Source organism: Lepus europaeus, chromosome 5 (assembly GCF_033115175.1).
Source record: "Lepus europaeus isolate LE1 chromosome 5, mLepTim1.pri, whole genome shotgun sequence".
In the NCBI taxonomy this organism is placed as follows: Eukaryota; Metazoa; Chordata; class Mammalia; order Lagomorpha; family Leporidae; genus Lepus; species Lepus europaeus.
The window spans coordinates 55,365,753-55,387,509 of NC_084831.1; the positions used below are offsets into that span (position 1 = coordinate 55,365,753).

The 21,757-nt window shown below is 46.8% G+C and overlaps 1 protein-coding gene across 1 annotated transcript in view; it reads left to right on the forward strand.

The window, feature by feature from the left end:
- Nucleotides 1-543: 543 nt before the first annotated feature.
- Nucleotides 544-21,757, forward strand: part of PGM1 (phosphoglucomutase 1) — a 75,031-nt gene continuing 53,817 nt past the window's right edge. The window contains exon 1 of the mRNA XM_062191474.1: nucleotides 544-1,030. Coding sequence (XP_062047458.1) covers nucleotides 785-1,030 — 246 coding nt within the window. The 5' untranslated portion in view covers nucleotides 544-784. The remainder of the gene's footprint in view (nucleotides 1,031-21,757) is intronic.

Sequence of the window (21,757 nt, forward strand, 5' to 3'; positions counted from 1 at the left end):
CCAGAGCCTCCTGCACGTTCCTGGCTGAATGACATCACAAGGCATTTTATTCGAATTTCCGTGTTGTAAGGATCAAACAGGGAAAGGTTAAACCCATACCTTAGTAAGATTGCGAAACATTACATTCAATAAGTCACATCTACTTACACACCCACCCGCACCAGTGGAAGTCAAGTGTGTGGCTCTTCGTGGACGACAGTAAGTCCAACTCAACCTTTAGATCGGATTCCCTTTCCCCACTCAAATGTCCTTCCATTTGGGGAGAGAAGGGAAAGAAGGAACCCTGAAATGTCTCTGAGGCTACGCTTCTGACTTTCAGAACCAGTTTCCAGAAAGTTATTGCCACACGTTACGCTGGCCAAACCACAGAAAATCATAACCGTCTACTCTTCTTCCCCCCCCACCCTGCCTCCCGTCCTCGCTCTAGGAGCAGGTCCCTAGCCCAACCTCTGCCCTTCCATCTAGGGGAGGCGTGGCTGGTTTCCTTTTATAGGGGATTGGCTCACCAAGGGGAGGGCAGACCGGCAGGCTCCACCCACTTCCCCGGAGGCCTGGAGATGGGCGCACCCCCTTCCCCTCCTGGCCGGACCTGCGGGGAGGTGGGCTGGCGGTGGAGGGAGGGCCCTGTCCCCTGTCTCTTTAAGGGGGAGGGCCGAGCACGGCCGAGAGAGCCGGCGTAGCCCCCACCCGCCTGCACCCTCACTCCAGAGCAGCTGCAGCCCCCGCCGCGGCCGCCCCTCAGCCAGCAGTGTCCGCTCCGGGTCCCCGGCAGCCCGTCGCCACCATGGTGAAGATCGTGACCGTGAAGACCAAGGCGTACCCGGACCAGAAGCCGGGCACGAGCGGGCTGCGGAAGCGGGTGAAGGTGTTCCAGAGCAGCAGCAACTATGCGGAGAACTTCATCCAGAGTATCATCTCCACCGTGGAGCCGGCGCAGCGGCAGGAGGCCACCCTGGTGGTGGGCGGGGACGGCAGGTTCTACATGAAGGAGGCCATCCAGCTCATCGTGCGCATCGCCGCCGCCAACGGGGTAAGGACGACCGGCCCTGGGCTGCGTGCGCCCGGGAGCGCGTGCGCGACGTGCGCCCGAGGCCGCGCCGCCTCGCCGGCCACCGGCCACTTCCGTGCGCCGCCGCCCAGTCTCCGCCCCAGCGCCTGTGCGCTCGCTCTTCTGCCTAGGGGGGACCCGGCCGAGGTCGCCGGGTCGGGGGGGACGCGGCCACGGGGCCCAGCCGGGCTGCTCGCCTGCCTGCCGGGGGGCGGGGAGAGCCGGGCACCCGGAGCTGTGGTTGACCTTGCGCGTCTTGGCCCTCCCTCCCTGACAGTCCCCGCGCCCCCTCCTGCTCCTCGGGCCTCTGACATTTCCGGTAACCTTTGCTGCCTCGGAATATGCAGTTACAGCGCCCAGCGCTGTCACCTTAACGGGAAAGGTTAGGCCGTCGCCGGCGTGCCCGAACCTCCGCGCTGCCGGCTGCGTTGTCGGCTATTCTCGGCTGGGACTGGCGCTTCCCGCTGGCTCGGAGCCCGGCGTTGTGGGGGCAAGGGTGAGGGAGCACCCACCCCTGGGGCGTCAGCCCGCAGGTCCTGCCGGGCGAGTGCCAAGCCGCCCTCTCCACCCCCTCGTTGGCGATGGGACCGGGCTCCGGTCCTTGGGTAGGCTGCTTGCCGGGGCGCAGGCTTTTGAAAAATCCGGTGGTTGCCGGGCAGCGCTTTGGATCTGTTCCACCCAGGGGTCTGGAGCTGAATTTTCATGAAAAACAACTTGATACATAAAGGGCGTTCTTACGCAAGCAGCCCTGTCAGGTCAGGAAATTAATGCAACACCTTGGTCCCGCCCCCTGGCCCTGGGGCATTAAGCGACTTCACTGGGCAGGCCTATTCAGAGAGGTCAAACTTTAGCATCGATTTTTTCAGTAAATCTGGCACACGAAAATATGGATTTGTAAAAGTGGTAAGTTGGGGCTGATTATTGATTCCTGTGGTACAATTTCTAAGGAGTTTTAAGGTTCTTTTTTTTTTTTTTTCTTTTTTACTTCTACCCAACTCTTCTGAAACTCAGAGCCTTGAGTAACATCTTTATTCATTTTAGTTGTACTTTATCCTATTTTACTAGATAGGACTCTTTTGCCAGGCACTATGAAGAGCACTTCATTTGGGGTACTCATATCTTTGTAGCAGTGCTGTAAGGTAGATGCTGCTACCATGGGTATCTTCAAGTTGCCAGGAAAAACCCGAGCTCAGACAGGTGGAATAATTTACAAGACCTACGGTGACAGCCCTGAGAATCCAATACAAACCCGTCAATCCCAGGAACATGAGTTCCTTCTGAGAATGAAGGGGCCCTTGAATCTACAGGTCTGTTTTCTGGGCTCCACCATCCAGACTGAGCCCTCTCCGTGTGTCCCTGCCTCCCCGGGGTCACTTACAAGCATCCGTAAAGGAAGAGCGTCTGGATTGTTTTCTCCATGCGCTTGATTTTCCAGACAGGCACACGTGCCATGGAGGCAGAACAAACAGTAGCCTTGTCCCAGTAAGACCCTTCTGCCCCCTGCCACCATCTGTGCTGAGTTTGCATTTCATCCTCACAGAAGTTAGTGAGCCTATACCATGAACAGAGAATTCGAGAAATAAAAGGATGATTGACACAAGACAGTGGGAGTTTTAGGGGTCCAAATGGAAATTTGTCCCTTTGGGAGTAGGTGTGGGGTTGGAAGGAAAAAGTTAAAACTTAAAAAAGTATTCCTAAAACTTCACGTGTTAGCTATGCCCTGCTGCTCTTCCCTCCTTTGAGTCAGTATTTGTAAAGATTCTGTGCACCCTGTTGCTCTTCCCTCCTTCTTTTAGTCAGTATAAAGATTCTGTGCATTCAGCGTTTCTGATTGTCACCTCTTATTCACTCACCAGCTCTCTGCGGTCTGTCCCCTGCCTTCCCCAGGTCTCCATTACAAGTGCTCTTGCCAGAGTTCTTAGCGACTTTCTGGTCGCTAAGGCCAAGGACCACCTGAGGGCTTGTGTTGGCCCTTCTGCTGCCTTTGGCACTGCTGCTTTTGCACGAGATCAGGAGCTCTTACTCCCCTGCCTCCATCACTCTTCTGATTCTGCTCACAGTTTGTGAGAGTTCCTTGGTGGATGGTTTGCCCTTCCTGCACCCTGGCTACTGTTTGTTGCTCTTGATTTTATTCCCTCTCTCAACTTGCCTGGTATTTAAATAAGCTGCTCTTCTCCTTTGGGGTGATTCAGTTCTGAGGGCATCTACAGAAAGCTTTCCCAGACAACCTCTGCCCACCGCTCTCCTCTGCCTTTTCATCTCAAATACGTCCAGTGAAATTACCTGTTTATGTCATAGTTTCCCCACTAGGGAGTAAGCTGCTCTAAGATAGCGTTTGCATTTCACCTGTGCAGTCTTCCCTTGGTCCATCAGAGATTGGTTCCAGGACCCCGTGGATACCAAAATCCAAGGATGTTCCAATCCTGTATATAAAATAGCATGGTATTTACACAGAACCTGCACACATACTTTAAATGTGTGCATACTTTACATCATCCTAATTCCTGCATACATAAATTATCTCTGGATTACTTATAAAACCTAATATAATGCAAATGTTATGTGGATAGTTTTTAGTTTGTGTGTGATTTTATTTTTTCTGAATATTTTCTCTGGTTGGTTGAATCCATGGATGCAGAACCTATAGACACAGAAGGCTGGCTGTACCTACAGGACATTGCAGGACCATGTGACATTCCCTGAATGTTTGTCTCAGTGCTGTGGATTGTGAGTCACCTTTGTTGTCCAGGATTTAACTTACAGCTAGTTTATGCTTGGTTACCAGTAAGTTTAGTCTCATCAAACATTTATTATGTGCTTGCTTTGTCTCAGACATTGCATGTGGGATCCAGAATATTCCCACCCACCGAAAAGACATGGCTTATAAGGGATGTAGACAGCACAGTGCATGTCAGGCTTTGCAGGGGCAAGAATACTGAGGGCTCAGGGTGGGAGGGGAAGATGAAGAGAGAGGAGGGCTTCCCACAGAGGTGGTAGCTGAGCTGAGTTCAAGGATCAGTTGGAGTTCCCAAGGTAGATTTGTTGGGCAAGGAGAATTCTGGGCAGAAGAAAAAAATCATGGGAAATGGGGATTGTTCTCTTGGGCAAGTCATTTAAGTTCTGATCCTCCCCCCATCCACATCATCTGTAACAGCTGAGACTGAGGATGCCTATCAGAGAGGCTGTCGTGAGGATTAGGTGAACGGACGCTTTGGGGTGACACTTGTGCTGTCTGTGTTCTGCTGGTGTTGGAGCACACATGAATCCAGCTGGGGCAGACGGTAGCCTCCCAGGGAGTATCAACACTGTCTCCACCTTCCCATGGCCCTCAACAGCCAAGAACCCAATGCGGTGCAAGTGACAAAACCCAACGCAGACTGGTCCCAGCGTAAGAGGAATTTATTGGCCTGTGTCACTGAAAAGTCCAGGAGATGTCCAGCAGACTTGTTAGTTCAAGCTGTTTCTGGTGGCCCCACTGGCCTGTAAGTGGCCAGTGTTAGAAATTGAGGAGGGTTCACACTCATGAGTAAATCAAAGTGTGGATATTTTGAAGGATCATGTATGACCATCCTACACAAAATAAAATAAGCACTTCCAGGGGAATTTGTGCATCAGCAGATTTTTCATCAACTCAGAGGTGTTCTTTTGTCATGATCTGCTTTGCTCTATTGCTTTGTAAACCTACAGATCCCTCAATAATTTTAAGTAAATAAAATATAAGCAGGCAACTGCAAAGGAAACCATTTATTTTATTAAAATATAATTATGAAAACACTAAAAGACCAAATTTGTGATATAGTAAGATACATGCTCTATTGAAAATAACAAGACCTAGTAGAGGGTCTACCCTACTACACTACCATACTTCAGAATTATGAGTATATATAAATGACATTTTGAGATATCCACAATCCCAATATTTTGAGCTAACTAGATGTGATATGAAAATTTCTATGACTTCTAATAATGATAAAGTCTTAGGTAGCAGCAATAAGTAATAGTAATAATTCTAATAATGCTGTTTGCAATAGACAGAAATGCTAAAGTTCTGTTAGAGGTTAGTGAAATAAAGATGTTGTGTGTTTCGCCGTTCATGTTCAAGGACCCATCTACACGTGGACCTCTTGCAGTGGAGTGTGGCATATGCATCCTGTGCTGAACAAGTGATCGCTTTTTGTGTCACCTGCAGGAAAATGGGCCTCGAGTTCTGACCCAGAGGTTAAGGGCCTTGTACTCAGACCCAACTAGTGGGGCCTTGAGAACTTGGTCTTACAGCCGAGACACTCCACTATCTCCCATTTGGAATGAATAACTCTTTCCTGAACTCTGGTTAGGCCCCACTGCAAACACTGGGGAAAGGCCAAGTTTGTGACCAGTGTAGAGCTTTTACTGAAAAGGAAGTGAAAGAGCACTGAGCAGGAGGGGGAAGTTCTCAGCCTGGTAGAGAGTTGGTGTTGGAGGAGATGCTCTTACTCCTCATATGCTTGGGACAGGGATGACTTGGCAGAGAGGCATCTTGGGGTTCTTTTTAATAAGCTGTAACTCCCATGTGTGGAAAACAAAAACAAAAACTTGCTTGTTAGTTGTGGTGGGCTTTGGAATGAGCACTCTCCTGTTGCATTAAACCAGCAAGATGACTAAGATATTGTTCACCTTTCATCCATGCAATCTTTGCGGGGAGAGAAGACACAAGAGATATGTACTTACACAGAGAACAGAACTAGAGAAAGTGCTGAGTTCAGAGAAGGGAGAGAACATTCGGGATTGTAGAAAGAGGAGGTGGACTGTTTCTTAAAACGTGGATAGTGTGGGAACAAAAATGATGAGCCCCCCTTCCAGATGGGGGGCAGCAGAGAGAGCCGAGGGAGAAGGAATGGGCAAGACTGGCTTTGAGACCCAGGCACTTGATCACTAAACATTTAATCTGTTGCACAAACATTTCAATCAATTTAGGAGCTTCTCCTTCTTCTTCTTTTTTTAAGATTTATTTATTTATTTGAAAGTCATAGTTACACAAAGAGAGAAGGAGAGGCAGAGAGAGAGAGAGGTCTTCTATCTACTAGTTCACTCCCCAGTTGGCCGCAACAGCCGGAGTTGTGCCAATTCGAAGCCAGGAGCTAGGATCTTCTTCTGGGTCTTCCATGCAGGTGCAGGGGCCCCAGGACTTGGGCCATCTTCTACTCCTTTCCCAGGCCATAGCAGAGAGCTGGATCAAAAGTAGAGCAGCCGAGACTTGAACCGGCACCTATATGGGATGCTGGCACTGCAAGCGGCGGCTTTACCAGCTATGCCACAGCACCAGCCCCACTTCTCTTTCTTGGTTTCATTAGTGCTCTTGCTAAAAAAACAAAAAACAAGCCACTTTTTTTTTCCTGTTTCTTGACCAAATCTAATGCCCAAGGAATACGAAAGACTAAAAAGAAAAGCATTCTACCCTTTGAAAATAAGGCTTTTTGTAGTAAGCCAAATTAGATAAGGAAGAGCAATACAATGCCTTGGGAAGAGGGATTCAGTGGATAAATTCTTGTGAGCACCCACTATGTGCTGTTGCACATATTAGGGATGTAGCAATGAACAGAAAAATTTCCACCCTGCCAGAGCTATGGAGATCTATATGAAGGAGGTAAACTGTGTACGTCGTATGAAGAGAAATGCTCTGAAGAAAAACAGAACCTGGTAACGGGAGAGGGCAGTGGAGGGTGGGCTGCTGTTTTCAGTCCAGTGTTTGGGAAAACCTCTGCTGAACCACGCGAGCAGAGAGACCTGCGTGCAGTGAAAGGAGTGAGCCGCACAGACAGAGTTCAGTGTCAACAATAAACACATTTCATCATTTAACCTAAAATTTTGCTCCAAATAAACAAATGTAGCATACATTTTTATTGTATGAAATAGTCTGCTATGAAGCTTTACATATAGTGTATTACAAGTATTATAAGTTTATCTGGCATGATAGAAGTATGATCAGAAATGATCAACCAACAATAACTTTTTTTTTTTTTCTGTCTTGGCCTTGTAGGCTAGGACAAGCTTTTCATCTACTGCTTAAGTTATGTACTTAGGGGCCTGCAAATTAAACTGTAAAAGGCAGATTAGCAAGAAAAAGGCATCTTTATTCCTATATGTGAGAATTCACAGAAAAAAAAATGTGACTGGAGGCAATTAGAATTAGGGCTTATAAACTGCTTCCTAGAGAAAAGGGGAGAGAGAAAAGGGCACTTGCTGGAACACATGACTTTTAGGAGAGAGAAATGGGCCCTATGAGAACAGATTGTGGAGATGGGGTGGTTTCATGACAGTCATCAAGAAGGTATGGTACCAAAAAGCTGTTTTCCTTGGCTGTGAAACTCCTGGGCAGGGAATGTATGACAATTGAGCTCTTTGGAGATGCTCTGCTGCTGCTGCTGCTGCTGCTGCTGCTGCTTCTTCTTCTTCTTCTTCTTCTTCTTCTTCTTCTTCTTCTTCTTCTTCTTTTTTAAAGATTTGTTTATTTGAAAGTCAGAGTTACACAGAGAGAGAAGGAGAGGCGGTGGTTGGGGGCAGGGAGTCTTCCATCTGCTGGTTAACTCCCCAGTTGGCTGCAATGGCTGGGGCTGTGCCTATCCGAAGCCAGGAGCCAGGAGCTTCTTCTAGGTCTTCCACACGGGTGCAAGGGCCCAAGGACTTGGGCCATCTTCTACTGCCTTCCTAGGCCAGAGCAGAGAGCTGGATCAGAAGTGGAGCAGCTGAGACTCAAACCAGCGCCCATATGGGATGCCTACACTACAGGTGGTGGCTTTACCTGCTATTCCACAGTGCCGGCCCCAGTGCTCTGCTGAGAGGATGGCGAAGGCTTTCCTCACCTGGTGTCCCCAAAGAGGGGTAGAATCACAAAGGGACGATCCCATGGGCTTGTATGGAAAGGGCGAGAAGGGTGTGCAGATGGATACAAGCTGGATTTTGTTGGCTATTTTTTTTTATTAAACTTTTATTTGATGAATATAAATTTCCAAAGTACAGCTTATGGGTTACAATGGCTTCCCCCTCCCAAAACTTCCCTCCCACCCACAACCCTCCCCTTTCCCTCTCCCTCTCCCCTTCCAATCACATCATGATTCATTTTCAATTCTCTTTATATACAAGAGATCAGTTTAGTATATATTAGGTAACGATTTCAACGGTTTGCCCCCATATAGCAACACAAAGTGAAAAAAAAAATACTGTTGGAATACTAGTTATAGCATTAAATAAGAGTGTACAGCACATTAAAGGCAGAGATCCTACATAATATTTTTAAAAAATTAATTAATTTTCTATGCTGTTTCCAATTTAACACCAGGGTTTTTTTTTTTTTTCATTTCCAATTATCTTTATATACAGAAGATCGATTCAGTATATAATTAGTAAAGATCTCATCAGTTTGTACCCACGCAGAAACACAAAGTGTAAAAATACTGTTTCAGTACTAGTTATAGCATCACTGCACATTAGACAACACATTAAGGACAGATCCCACATGGGATGTAAGTACACAGTGACTCCTGTTGCTGACTTAACAATTTGACACTCCTGTTCATGGCGTCAGTAATCTCCCTAGGCTCTAGTCATGAGTTGCCAGGGCTATGGAAGCCTTTAGGGTTCGCTGACTTTGATCTTATTCCGATAGGGTCACAGTCAAAGTGGAAGTTCTCTCCTCCCTTCAGAGAAAGGTACCTCCTTCTTTGATGGCCCCGTTCTTTCCACTGGGATCTCACTAACAGAGATCTTTCATTTAGGTCTTCTTCTTTTTTTTCTTTTCCATGGTATCTTAGCTTTCCATGCCTACAATACTCTCATGGGCTCTTCAGCCAGGTCTGAATGCCTTAAGGGCTGATTCTGAGGCCAGAGTGTTGTTTAGGACATCTGCCATTCTATGAGTCTGCTGTGTATCCCACTTCCCATGCTGGATCTTTCTCTCCCTTTTTGATTCTATCAGTTAGTATTAGCAGACACTTGTCTTGTTTGTGTGATCCCTTTGTTTCTTAGACCTATCCAGGCCATCGAATGTGAACTGAAATTGATCACTTGGACTAGTGAGATGGCATTGGTACGTGCCACCTTGTTGGCTATTTTGAACGTCTGCCGTTGGAAATCTTCTTTCTCATTGCTTCTCCAAGTCACCACTGAGCTGAGTTCCTGTGACATGAAAACAGCCCTTGAGTATACAATGAACTCACCAATTAAATCATGCAGTGGAGATTTAATCATGAATCAGAAACACTTTGAATATTATTGTTCATATTGAAAATATTTTCTTCCCTTTTTCCTCTTCATGAGTTCCTTCAAGATTTCTAAAAGGATGAAATATTATGGACAGGTGGTAGTACTAAAATATTTGATTGACTTGTCTAACCTGCTTGTGGAGTTGAAACTAAGACTCGAGTCTTCTGATATTTCATCCTGTTGAACTTTTCCACAAATAAATATATCCCAAAAGCAAGTAGTTCTGGGGTTATAATACCCTGGTTAAAAGTTTGGGTAAACTGAATTGGGCAGTATTAAATAGGACTGTCAGCATGTTCAGTATACAAGGAGTCCTATAAGGACCCAAACAGAATGGGGGAAATACCAATCTACAATGTGCTGGACCCATATGACCATCCACACCTTACAGGAATCTTCACAGAGTTTTCTTTTTATTTTATTTCTTTTCTCTTTCATGTGTTGTGAATGGCATGCAGGGAGGCTGAGAGCCTGTTTTCCTATAGCATATACCACATGGCTTATGTCAGCAACTAACACAAGAATTTGAATTTGACTGTTTTATGACTGATTCAGCCTCAGGAGCATTTTCCCTCATGCCCTGGCCACTACGTGGTAGGGTTATGCAGTAAGTGGCCAAAGGCCTTACAACCAAATATGATTTTCCTGCACTGTACTGCAGGATACTCAAAAGCACTCTCCCCCCCCCCCCCCACAAAGAAACCTTTTATTTAAGGAGTATAGATTTTATAAGTACACCTTTAGGAATACAGTGATTCTTCCCTCCATACCCGCACTCCCACCCCGTCCCACCCCACCTCTTCCTCCTCTCTCTCCCATTCCCAGTCCCATTCTCTGTTAAGATTCATTTTCAATTAACTTTATACACAGAAGACCAACTCTATACTAAGTAAAGATTTCAACAATTTGCGTGCGCACACACACATACATACAAACTGTTTGAGAGCAAGTTTTACAGTTAATTCTCATAATACAATTCATTGCAGACAGAGGTCCTGTATGGGAAGTTAGTGCATAATGACTCCTGTTGTTAATTTAATAGTTAACACTCTTATGTATGACATCAGTGATCTGAGGCTCTTGACATGAGCTGCCAAGGCTATGGAAACCATTCGAATCCACAATCTCCATTAGTATTTAGACAGGACCATAAGCAAATTGGAAGTTCTCTCCTCCCTTCAGAGAAAAGTACATCCTTCTTTTATGGCCACTTCTTTCCACTGGGGTCTCACTCACAGAGATCCTTCATGTAGGACATTTTTTTGCCACAGTGTTTAGGCTTTTCATGCCTGAAATGCTCTCATGGGAAAAGCACCTCTTTTGCTCAAGGGTGAACTGAAGTGGCTACTACCTTGGCTGGGTCCAGTTAACTTGGTGTAGGAACCATTTGGGGGCCAAATCAACCAGTGTGAGGATCATAAACACTGGAAGGAAGCTCAAAATGAGATCCTCAGCTAAAGTATATTGCCTCCTGGGACACAACAGGGAAGAACGAGGTGTGATGGGTTACAGACAAGTAAACCAGCAACTGCTGTAAGGTGCAGTCGTCACTATGGGGTGAGGGCTGGGGGGAACCAGGCTGTGAGAGCAGAAAAGATTCTGATTCTGGTGAAGGGAGTGGGAGAATGATCACTAAACTCAGAGCTGAAGGTGAAGACGAGAGAAGACTGTTCCAGGAGGAACTAGGGGTAAGAGAGGTTGGCATGTTGAAGAGGTAGGTTAGAGATTCCTCTATCCAACCCCCCTCGCTCCCCAAGCTCCATAGTTTTTTTCATACTTTATAGAAGCAACGGCATTAAAACTACACATCATATTTTCTGTTTTCCAAGATACTCTCACATGCATCGCTCCATTTCCTTTCTACAGAAAACCCTCTGGGTGTCCAGGTTACAAAGTCAGGAGAAGATTAGGAGCTGCCCCATTGAAAACAAAGACCCCTGGGGCTGTACTCCAAATGCCAGGTTGCCCCTGGGAGTGACTTAGGACACTGCCAATCTAGATGAAGTTTTACACAGAAAATGAGTTTTTGCAATGGGGACATACACAGACCTTGCAACTCTGTATTCAATTGAAATAAAGCCAGCTTACAGAATGACCATGTGACAGAAGAGGCAAGTCCCTATCAGAAGCAACTGTTTTCTTTCCTTTAATGATCTATATGAAAATGAAAACTGAGCCAGTAGGATATATAAGATGTCTTCAAAAAAGTTCATGGAGGGACAGGTGCTGTGGCATAGCGGGTAAAGCCACTGCCTGCAGTGCTGGCATCCCATATGGGCACCAGTTTGAGTCCCAGCTGCTTCATTTCCGATCCAGCTCTTTGCTGTGGCCTAGGAAAGCAGTAGAGAATGGCCTGAGTCCTTGGCCCCCTGCACCCACGTGGGAGTCCTAGAAGAAGCTCCTGGCTCCTGGTTTCAGATCAGTACAGCTCCGGCCATTGCGGCCATCTGGGGAGTGATGGAAGACCTTTCTCTCTTTTGCCCCTGCCTCTCTGTAATTCTTTCTAATAAAATAAATAAATCTTTAAAAAAATTCATGGAAAATGTACAGAAAATGTACACTATGGAAAAACTATGCATGGAGTTCAAGATTGTTTTTGCCCCAAAGTAAACTTATCTATTAATTTCATTTCCCACAAGCTTTTTGATGTCCCCTAGGACCAGCTAGTCTTCCTGGGGCTGGGCGGGGGGGTGGGGGGGGTGGGGAGGCAGCGGGGAGAGGGGAGCAAGTCATTGTTGCTGACTTTACAGGGAGGTCACATTTTGCTGTGGCGTGAGTTCAAGAATTGGAGTTGAAGATGACACTTTAATGTAGTCAAAATCATTTTACACAAAATCCCTTATACAAGTACCACACCAGAGAACTCTATGTGTAATACAATATGTTTGCCTGGGAATACCAGAATAGCACTGGGCACAGCAAGATGCTCATACTTTAAGAGGCAGGTGGGGAAGAAGACTGAGCGAGAGCATGTAGGCCTTGAGTGAGGTAGTGGCAGAATTGTCCCAGCTACTTAAGTTTTTTTTTTTCTTTTCTTTTTCTTTTTTTTTTTTTTTTTTGACAGGCAGAGTTAGACAGTGAGAGGTAGAGACAGAAAAGTCTTCCTTCCGTTGGTTCATCCCCCACATGGCTGCTACGGCTGGCGCGCTGCGCCGATCCGAAGCCAGGAGCCAGGTGCTTCCTCCTGGTCTCCCATGCGGGTGCAGGGCTCAAGCACTTGGGCCATCCTCCACTGCCTTCCTGGGCCACAGCAGAGAGCTGGCCTGGAAGAGGGGCAACCGGGATAGACTCCGGTGCCCCAACCGGGACTAGAACCCGGGGTGCTGGTGCTGCAGGCAGAGGATTAGCCTAGTGAGCCGTGGTGCCGGTCTACTTAAGTTTCTCTTTTCTCCTCTTCGTCTCTCTGTCAGTTATGTGTAAGAATAATTAGATTTATGCAAGCTAAATATTTGTAGACAGTGACTACCCTGCAAATTCCGCTGCTACTCCGTTAGCCCGTGTGAGAGACTTCTTGTAATTCAGCACATGCAACTTGGAACCTGAAGCCCTTGTGACTGTCTGTGTGCTTTATATTCGAAAGCTCTGTTAAATTTCCCATTAAGGCTTTATCCTTGCATTGTATCTCAGTTTTGGCTGCTCTGGCAAATGCCACTTTGAGAGACCTCCCAAAGGGAATTCAGTGCATATCATGTAACCTATATTTTAAGCCAAATAATTTATACAATGATGCTGTTTTTTAAAAAGATTTATTTATTTATTTGAAAGTCAGAGTTACTCAGAGAGAGGAAAGGCAGAGAGAGAGAGAGAGAAAGAGAGGTCTTCCATCTGCTGATTCACTCCCCAATTGGCCGCAACGGCCGAAGCTGTGCCAATCTGAAGCCAGGAGCCAGGAGTTTCTTCTGGGTCTCTCATGTGGGTACAGGGGCCCAAGGACTTGGGCCATCTTCTACTGCTTACCCAGGCCATAGCAGAGAGCTGGATTGGAAGTGGAGCAGCCAGGTCTCGAACCGGCGCCCATATGGGATGCTGGTGCTTCAGGCCAGGGCATTAACCCACTGGGCCACAGAGTCAGCCCCAGTGATGCTGTTTTAATGGGAACTCCAAGCAACAGTGGATGAAACTAGAGGGCATTTTTCTCCTCTTGTGGCATAGTCTGGGGTAAACATGTTGGGATTAATATGATGGGACCATGGGGTGGGAACCCAGATCCTTCAGTCTTGTCAATCTGCCATCTTAAAGGTATTACACATGCTCACTTGGCTGCAAGTAGCTCCCCACCACTACATCCTTGTTTCAGCAGTGGGCATAGGACAAAGATGGGCAGGGTGCTTTCTTCCTTTAAAATCTGGAAGGTGCACACTTGACTCCAACTCACAGTCCACCTGTTAGATCTATCATGCAGGCCACATTTATCTACACATAGGACTGAACAAAGGTAGACTTCATATTTCGAGGCATATGGTCAGCCACAAATGGCTGGTTCCATTATGTTAATATAGGGAAGGAAAAGTAGAGAAATCTCTACCATCGTCACCTCTTTGACCATGCAGATAACAATGCTTACTGTTCTTCCCATCCATGGAATGCATCACTCCTTCCCAGGGGTCACATTCCTACAAGTCACCTAGTCTGTGTCCGTGAGCTCTGGGCAGGGCACCCCTTCTCCATCAGACCCATGTATGGTTCATTGTGGTTCAACACCCAATAAATGTAGAGACAAATTTCAGTCCCCTCTCTCAATTAACTATGTATGTACCTACATAAGTACATACATATATATAATTGTATACATACTATATTTAACTATATAATAAGTATTACACACACACACACACACATGTATAAAGAACAACTACCAGCCACAATAGTGTTCACGTTGTGCTGTTCTGGCAATGGAGCAGGTGCATAGGAGTGGTGGCTCCACCCTCCAAGAACTCTCATTCTCTATCTTCTGGGCTCACTTTGTAGTAGACATTGGAGAGCAGCCCCTAAAAGCCCTTTTCAGAGCTGCATAATTTTTGCAATCTGCTGATGAAGGTTAGGAGTGGGGGTAGGGGTTAAAAGGGTAGGGTTTGCTGTTGCTGGCTGGACCTGTTTCTTTCGATCTGTGGTTTCCTCAGAAACTTATTAGGCTCCTATCCTCTTCTGATCAGTTCCCTGTGTTGGTGACCAGAGTGAAAGTTTTCATCTTTTTTTTTTTTTTTTTTGACAGGCAGAGTGGACAGTGAGAGAGAGAGACAGAGAGAAAGGTCTTCCTTTGCCATTGGTTCACCCTCCAATGGCTGCCGCGGCTGGTGTGCTGCGGCTGGCGCACCGCGCTGATCCAAAGGCAGGAGCCAGGTGCTTCTCCTGGTCTCCCATGGGGTGCAGGGCCCAAGGACTTGGGCCATTATCCGCTGCACTCCCGGGCCATAGCAGAGAGCTGTCCTGGAAGAAGGGCAACCGGGACAGAATCCGGCACCCCGACCAGGACTAGAACCCGGTGTGCCGGTGCCGCAGGCAGAGGATTAGCCTATTGAGCCATGGCGCCGGCGAAAGTTCTCATCTTGATAGTTTTGAAGCCTGAAAACTTTGGCTGCAGTCATTTGGCCTCTGTGCTCTGCCCATCTGATTTCACCACTACTGATGGCCAGGTTAGATAGTAGGAAATCCATGCATCTGAGGGGTCCTCAAAAAGTACATAGAAAATGTGTATTCTTAAAAACTACGCTGAATTTCAAAACATTTTGCACCAAAACAAATGTATCCTTTTAAAAAAAGATTAATTGCTTAATTGATTGATTTGAAAGGCAGAGTTACAGAGAGGCAGAAGCAGAGAGAGGGAAGTCTTCCATCTTCTGGTTTACTCTCCAAATACCCTCAATGGTCACAGCTGGGCCAGTCTGAAGCCAGGAGCCAAGAGCTTCTACCGGGTCTCCCATGTGAATGAAGGGGCCCAAGCACTTGGGCCATCTTCCATTGCTTTCCCAGGCCATTGCAGAGAGCTGGATCGGAAGTGGATCAACCAGGACTTGCACCGGTGCCCATATGGGATACTGGCACTGCAGGCGTAGACTTAGCCCACTACACCATAACACCAGCCCCACAAATGTATCTTAATTCATTTTCTATTTATTTTCATTTTACTTGAAACAGAGAGATCGACAAATGGAGAGAGATCTTGCATCCTTCTATCTGATTCACTCCTCAGACAGCTGGGCCAGTCTGAAGCCAGGAGCCTGCACCTCAATCCAGGTCTCCCACGTGGGCAGCAGGGGATAATGGGTACTTGAGTCATTGCTTGCTGCCTCCCAGGATGCACGTTAGTAGGAACTGGATTGGAAGCAGAATAGCTGGAGGTCAAACCAGGCAATCCCAAGTCACTCCACGATATAGGCATCCCAAGTCATGACTTACACACTGTGCCAAATGCCCACCCTGAAATTTATCTTTTAAATTCATTTTTTCCTATGAATTGAATTTTGAAGTCTCCTTTTGTTTGGGTATAGAGGTAGTCATGATCGCAGCTCTGCAAGTCTACAAATCACTGGACTTGGATAACATCATTTGTAGGCTATAATTAAAGAAAACTTCCCTTAGCAGAGCCAAACAGCCCTTGCCTGAGCTTCTCTCTAAATCACAGCAATAAGTAGCCAGCCCCACTCATGTTTTAAATTCAGCTGCCATTTGCCTAGAGCTGTAGGTTTTGGGTTGGCCGGTTGTCTGTCTTCCAACCTAGCAGAGGTAAGAATTTTGCCCTTGCAAGGAAAGCACGCCAGGGCCACATGTTCTAGAATCTGTTTTGGAACAGAGTACCGGCTTTTCTTATTAGTTAAAAATGTAGATTTCACTGCTGCAATAGTTTCAAAAAAGATACTGAAAGTAAAAGTGTGTAGTGTTAGAACCCTTTTTGTCATTGACTAGTCCAAGGCTGGTGTGGGACTCTGTTGTGTAAACAGACTCTTGATTCCTTTCTTTTGTAGCTCAGTTTTCTGAAGGGTGTTGACTGTCTCTGTTTTTGGCCAGGATGGCTGACCACCGTCATCCCTTCATGCCAGGCAACAGGAAGGAGAGGAGGAGAAAGGAAGGCACAAGAGTGTACATGTCTATTTCACTCCTGTTCTGATGGGCAAAGCTTAGCTAAGGCCGCCTGCTTCTTTTCAGGATGTTTTTATTTATTTGTTTATTTTTTTTTTTTAAAGAAAGCAGGTCTACCTTTTTTTATTTTCAGATTTATTTATTTATTTTAAAGGCAGAGTTACAGAGAAGCAGAAGCGAGGGAGAGAGAGAAAGTGGAGGGGAGAGAAAGAGAGAGAAAGACCGGGCTGGGGGAGAGGAGGGGTCTTCCATCTGCTGGTTCACTCCCCAAATGGCTGCAATGGCCGGAACTGGACCAATCCAAAGCCAGAAGCCAGAAGCTTCATCGGGTCTCCCCGATGAAGGGACCCAAGTATTTTGGCCATCTTCCAGTGTTTTCCCAGGTGTGTTAACAGGGAGCTGGATCGGAAGTGGAGCAGCTGGGACTTGAACCTGCACCCATATGGGATGCTGGCACTGCAGGCGGTAGCTTTACCCATGTCTTGTGTCAAACTAAACACCGGGGGGTTGTCAAGCTAAATGAAGAGGAGAGTTGATGTTGGGAAACAGCCAGCAGTTTCCACTATCCTAAGCATTCCTTCTAAATTTGATGAAAGTCACTCATATGTTTTCACATGGTAGAATTACAGAAAAGAGATAGAACTTAATTCTATACAGGTAACTAAATATGAGACCTTGGCTGTCATTTATTCCAACCACCACCTTAGGAAGGAGCCAAGGCACAAACATTCCCCTTGTGAAATAAACTACTTTAAATAAACTACTTTATCGAGATAGAATTCGCATTCCATCCAGTTCACCTATTTAAAGTGTATGTCCAGTTCAGTATTAGTATATTCACAGAGTGGTACAGCCCTCACTACAATTGAATACTACTTCCATAATCCTAAAAGGAGCTCCCTATATTAGCAGTCAATCTCCCTTGCTCCCCTACCGCTTCAGCCTTAAGCAACCAGTAGTCTCCTTTCTGCCTACATATGAATGGCCTGTTGAGGTTCCCAGGCCAGGGAAGTTCCATTTAGCAATTGGAGCTCCAGAAGCAGGAGAAGCAAAGGGAACGGGTTGGTGACAGGCCAGTGTCTGTGTGCAGTGTCCTGGGCACTGGAGTCGCAGAGCTGAGGCTGCCATCATTCTCAAGGAGCCTCTGGTTGAAAGGGGAAGATGGCCATGTAACAAGCAGCCAGCTGCTCCGACCTGTAAGGGAGCAGACCTGTAAGGGAAGCGGTGCCTGGGGGAGCCCCAGGCCAGCCTGGGGTGTAGGTCTTCTGCAGGAGAGGAGTCTGTCTCTTAGCAGAGTCCATATGCAAAGCAGACCTGGCTGCCAAAAAGAGAGAGTGAACTTTCTCCACAAGAACAGCTTCTTCCTTTTCATGAGTAAGCAATCAAATTCCTTTTTTTCCAAACACATTTGAACTTATATATCCAAATTCAGATGGAGCCCTGCCAAATCGCTGTTCTGGGAGCTGCACACACACTCAGCCATGCGTCCAGTGCTCGGAGCATGGGCAACCGCCTCCCCGGGAATGGCTTTTCAGCTGGTCGGTTTATGGGTCACCCAGGAAAACCAGTCACATCATTTTATAGTCATGCCTCATTTTTCACCTAAAATGATGTAACAAGACTTGATCACCCACTTTATTCATTCGACATGGCTCCAGCCAATTTTTGTCTCTTTCCAAAGTTCAGATCTGTTCTCAGAGGAAGACGTTTGTTATGACCGAAGACTTCTCAGAGTAAGCGCAGCTTCAGGAACACGGTCTCTGTCACGGAATCAGAGGGGTGTCAGAGTTGTTTGAAAAAATGTGTTGCTTCCCAGGGTGACAGTTCTGAAGGAGATAACACTAGCTGAGAAGAGTATACTCTGGCATAACTGCTGAAAATGAGTCCCCATGTATTATACTGTCCAAGCTCACTGCATTGTAGAGAGACTCTTAGAAGACAGTTCATGGGGCCAACGTTGGGGTGCAGTGGGTTAAGCCGCTGCTTCTGAAACTGGCATCCCATATCTGAGCAGCAGGTCGAGTCCTGGCTGCTCTGCTTCTGGTCCAGCTCCCTGCTGTCGCACCTGGAAAAGCAGTGGACCAAGGCTCAAGTGCTTGCCACCCACAGGGGAGACCCAGCCTGGACCAGTCCTGGCTATTGTGGCCATTTAGGGAATGAGCCAGCAGATGGAAGATCCTCTCTCTGTATCTCCCTCTGTGTCTCCCACTCTGCCTTTCAAATAAGTAAATCTTTATTAAAAAAGAAGAAGAAGAATAAAAAGAAGAGGGAGAGCCTGGCATTATCCTTCTGCCATCTACTACAGTGGCGGGGGTACAGTGCTCTTCTTTCACATCTGAGTGTGCTTTGGCGAGGCATTCAGGAGCTGTACAGAATGGGACAAACATAGGCAGATAAAACAGGCAGACAAAACAGCCTGGCCCTGGCCTAGGAAGAGTCCCGCCAGCCCCAGAAACCCAGGCATTCAAGCCAGTGCCCACCTGGACTCTGACAGATCTTCTCATGACTGCAAAGAGGCCAGAAAATGAGCTGGCATGGCCTAACTGGGTGGGGACAGGGGAAGGTCTTCTGCATTAGTAATAAAACTGTTATGTTACTCCACTCTGTGGGGACTCTGAAAAATGTGCCTTCTGTAGAGCAAGATGAAATATATTATATACACAAAGATTTTTAAATTAAGCCAATGGGTAACAATATAGGAAGCTGAAATGGAGTCAGAACTATAATTGACCTCTGTCATGATAGCCACACCTCCTGTCTAGTTCAGGCCACGCAGTGGGCTCCACGTTCTTTGTAGTCACAACCACAGAAAAACCCACTTAACACACAGTTCACCAGAGCCAGTTTCCCCATATGTGAGTTTGGAAGGAAGAGTAGTAACAGCTGCCACGTAGGAGCTGTGTGATGATGGAACAGAGTTTGGGAAGCACTTACAGTGGCCGAGACTGTAACTGCTCAGTAAACAGGAGATTCTGGTGATTTTAATGCTCATCATGGTTTTAAACACTGAGGTCACTGGGGGACAGAGGGAGGGGACAAGGAGATGGGCCAAGGGGAAGGTCTTCTGTATCTGCCACTACCATCACTGCCTTCCTGTCCTGGCTGTGTCACGCCATCATCTCTTGGCTTGGATCTGTCAGGCAGGGCTTCATAGTTGCTGTGAAATGGCCACAGGCCCATTAGTGTGAGGCCTCCATCTGGTGTGAGTCATGAGCTAGCTCCTTAGATGGCTCAGGGACCGTGGGACGGTGACCTGGCCCAGGCCAATGCCACCATGCTGCTGATGGGAAGCTGCAAACATGTATGGTGGTGCTGCTGTGAACTTCCTGCGACACATGGATGTGGTCATTCCACAAGCATCAGGCACTGTGTGAGGGGGTGGGGGCTGCAAAGATGAATAAAACGAAGTCTTTGTTCTCAGCATGCTCCTGCTAATAGAGGAGGTGGGTACCTCCATGGGTAATTGCAAAAAAAAAAAAAAAGTCAATATTAGCTGGTCGGCTTAAACAGCAGACATTTATTTTCCTACATTTCTAGAGACTACAAGTGTAACATCAAGGTGTGAGGAGTACCCTTCTTTGCCTCTTGTGGCTTTTGCTGGCTTCAGGTACTCCTTGGGGCTATGGAACTCCAGTCTTTGCTTCCATATGCACATGGCATCTCCATGTGTATGTCTTCGCCTCTTCTGTTTCTTGTAAGGACACTGATCACTGGGCCACCTGCAGTGATATCATCTCGATATCCTTCACTTAATTACTTCTTCAAAACCCTTACCAAACAAGGTCACAATCAGAGGTTCTGGACGGATGTATCTCTTTCAGGGGAAGAGAGGCCACCATTCATCCTACTACAACTAGTGTAAGATGGGGACACAGAGGAAAGCATCCAACCCCGCCTTGAAGGTGCGGTGAAGACCACAGGAGGCAAGTGCAAAAGGAAGAGCATGAGGGAGGCCTTGGCCCAGGGAGACGCAAGGGCAGGGGAGAGTCCAGCTATTAGCTCACGCAGGAGGCTGATACTTCTGCTGCCCCATGCCCACGTACAACAGGGGCAAGGACTGCCAACGAGGTTCTAGAGCTCCATATCCACAGTGCTTCTGCAGACTCCCTCTGCTGTAATGTCAGATGCAAGACAGGCCACTTGCTGGCTGCCTGAATTTTACCTAACAACTTTGACTCGTTGTGATGGCTTGGAATTGCAGACTTTGTTCAGACCTCAGCTTTGCAATCTACTGTGAGATATCATATCCTGTGCTGTACTTACAGTTCTATTTTCTAACCTGTTAAACGGGATTTGTGCTAGAATCCGCTGTTTCAGAGGGCTGAATGAGAACTGAAGGAGTGTGTGTGCAAAGGTTTTGGGGAACTCTAAGGTACAACTCCAACAGGAGTTGTTATGGTTGTTATTGGATTTCCACCATTGCTCAGGACAGTCACCCCACTGGACTAATTTAAGCCTCCTGTCCAAAACAAACCTCTATGTGCAATTTAATCTCACATCTCAAAGTCCATGTGGGAAAGTCCTGGGTGAGCTAAAGTGTAACCAAAAAAGTACAGCCCTGCTGTCACTTTGAGGATCTCGGTGGGCTATCAAAGTTTAGAATTTTGTTGCAGTATAACCTTTGGTGTCAGATAGACCTGAGTTTGATTCCTGGATATGCTATTTATTAGCTGTTTAATCTTGGGCCAGTTGCTTGAACTTTTTTTTACTCGTTTGCAAAATTACAATAATATGTCACAGAGATGCATTCAGGATTAGCAGGAGGACACACAGGAAGTTACTCTGTATAACTAATCTCATGTGCATAGTCACCATTAGCAGGTCGCTCCTCTAGGCATATGGGGGTTTCAGTGGGAATCACAGACATTTAAACTTACTAAGAGTTCCCCAGCCAGCTGCCACCTTCTCAGTTTCATTTCTCTCCTTCTCAGGTTTGCCAGTGGCCTGTCAAAATGTCCACAGTTGTTACTTATAAATCACAGAACAGAAATGTCTTTCTTGGGGCTGGCATTTAGCCTAACAATTAAAATGCCAGGTAAGACTCCTGTGTCCCACATCCACATAACTGGGTTCAATATCTGGCTCCACTCCTGACTCCAGTCTCCTGCCAGTGCAGACCCTGGGAAGCAGCAGGTGATGGCTCATGGGATTGGGCTGCTGATACCCACCTGAGAGACTTGCTTTGTGTTCCCAGCTCCTGGCTTCAGCTCAGCCCAGTCTTGATCATGGCAGGCATGCAAGGGAGTGAATTGGCAGATAGAGGCTCACTCTGCCTCTGTCTCTGTCTCTGTCTCTGTCTCTGTTTCTGTCTCTGTCTTGAATAAATAAATAAAACTTGAAAAGTCTTTCTCACAGAGCACGTGTTAAATGCACAGGGCCTGAGGCAGGAATGGG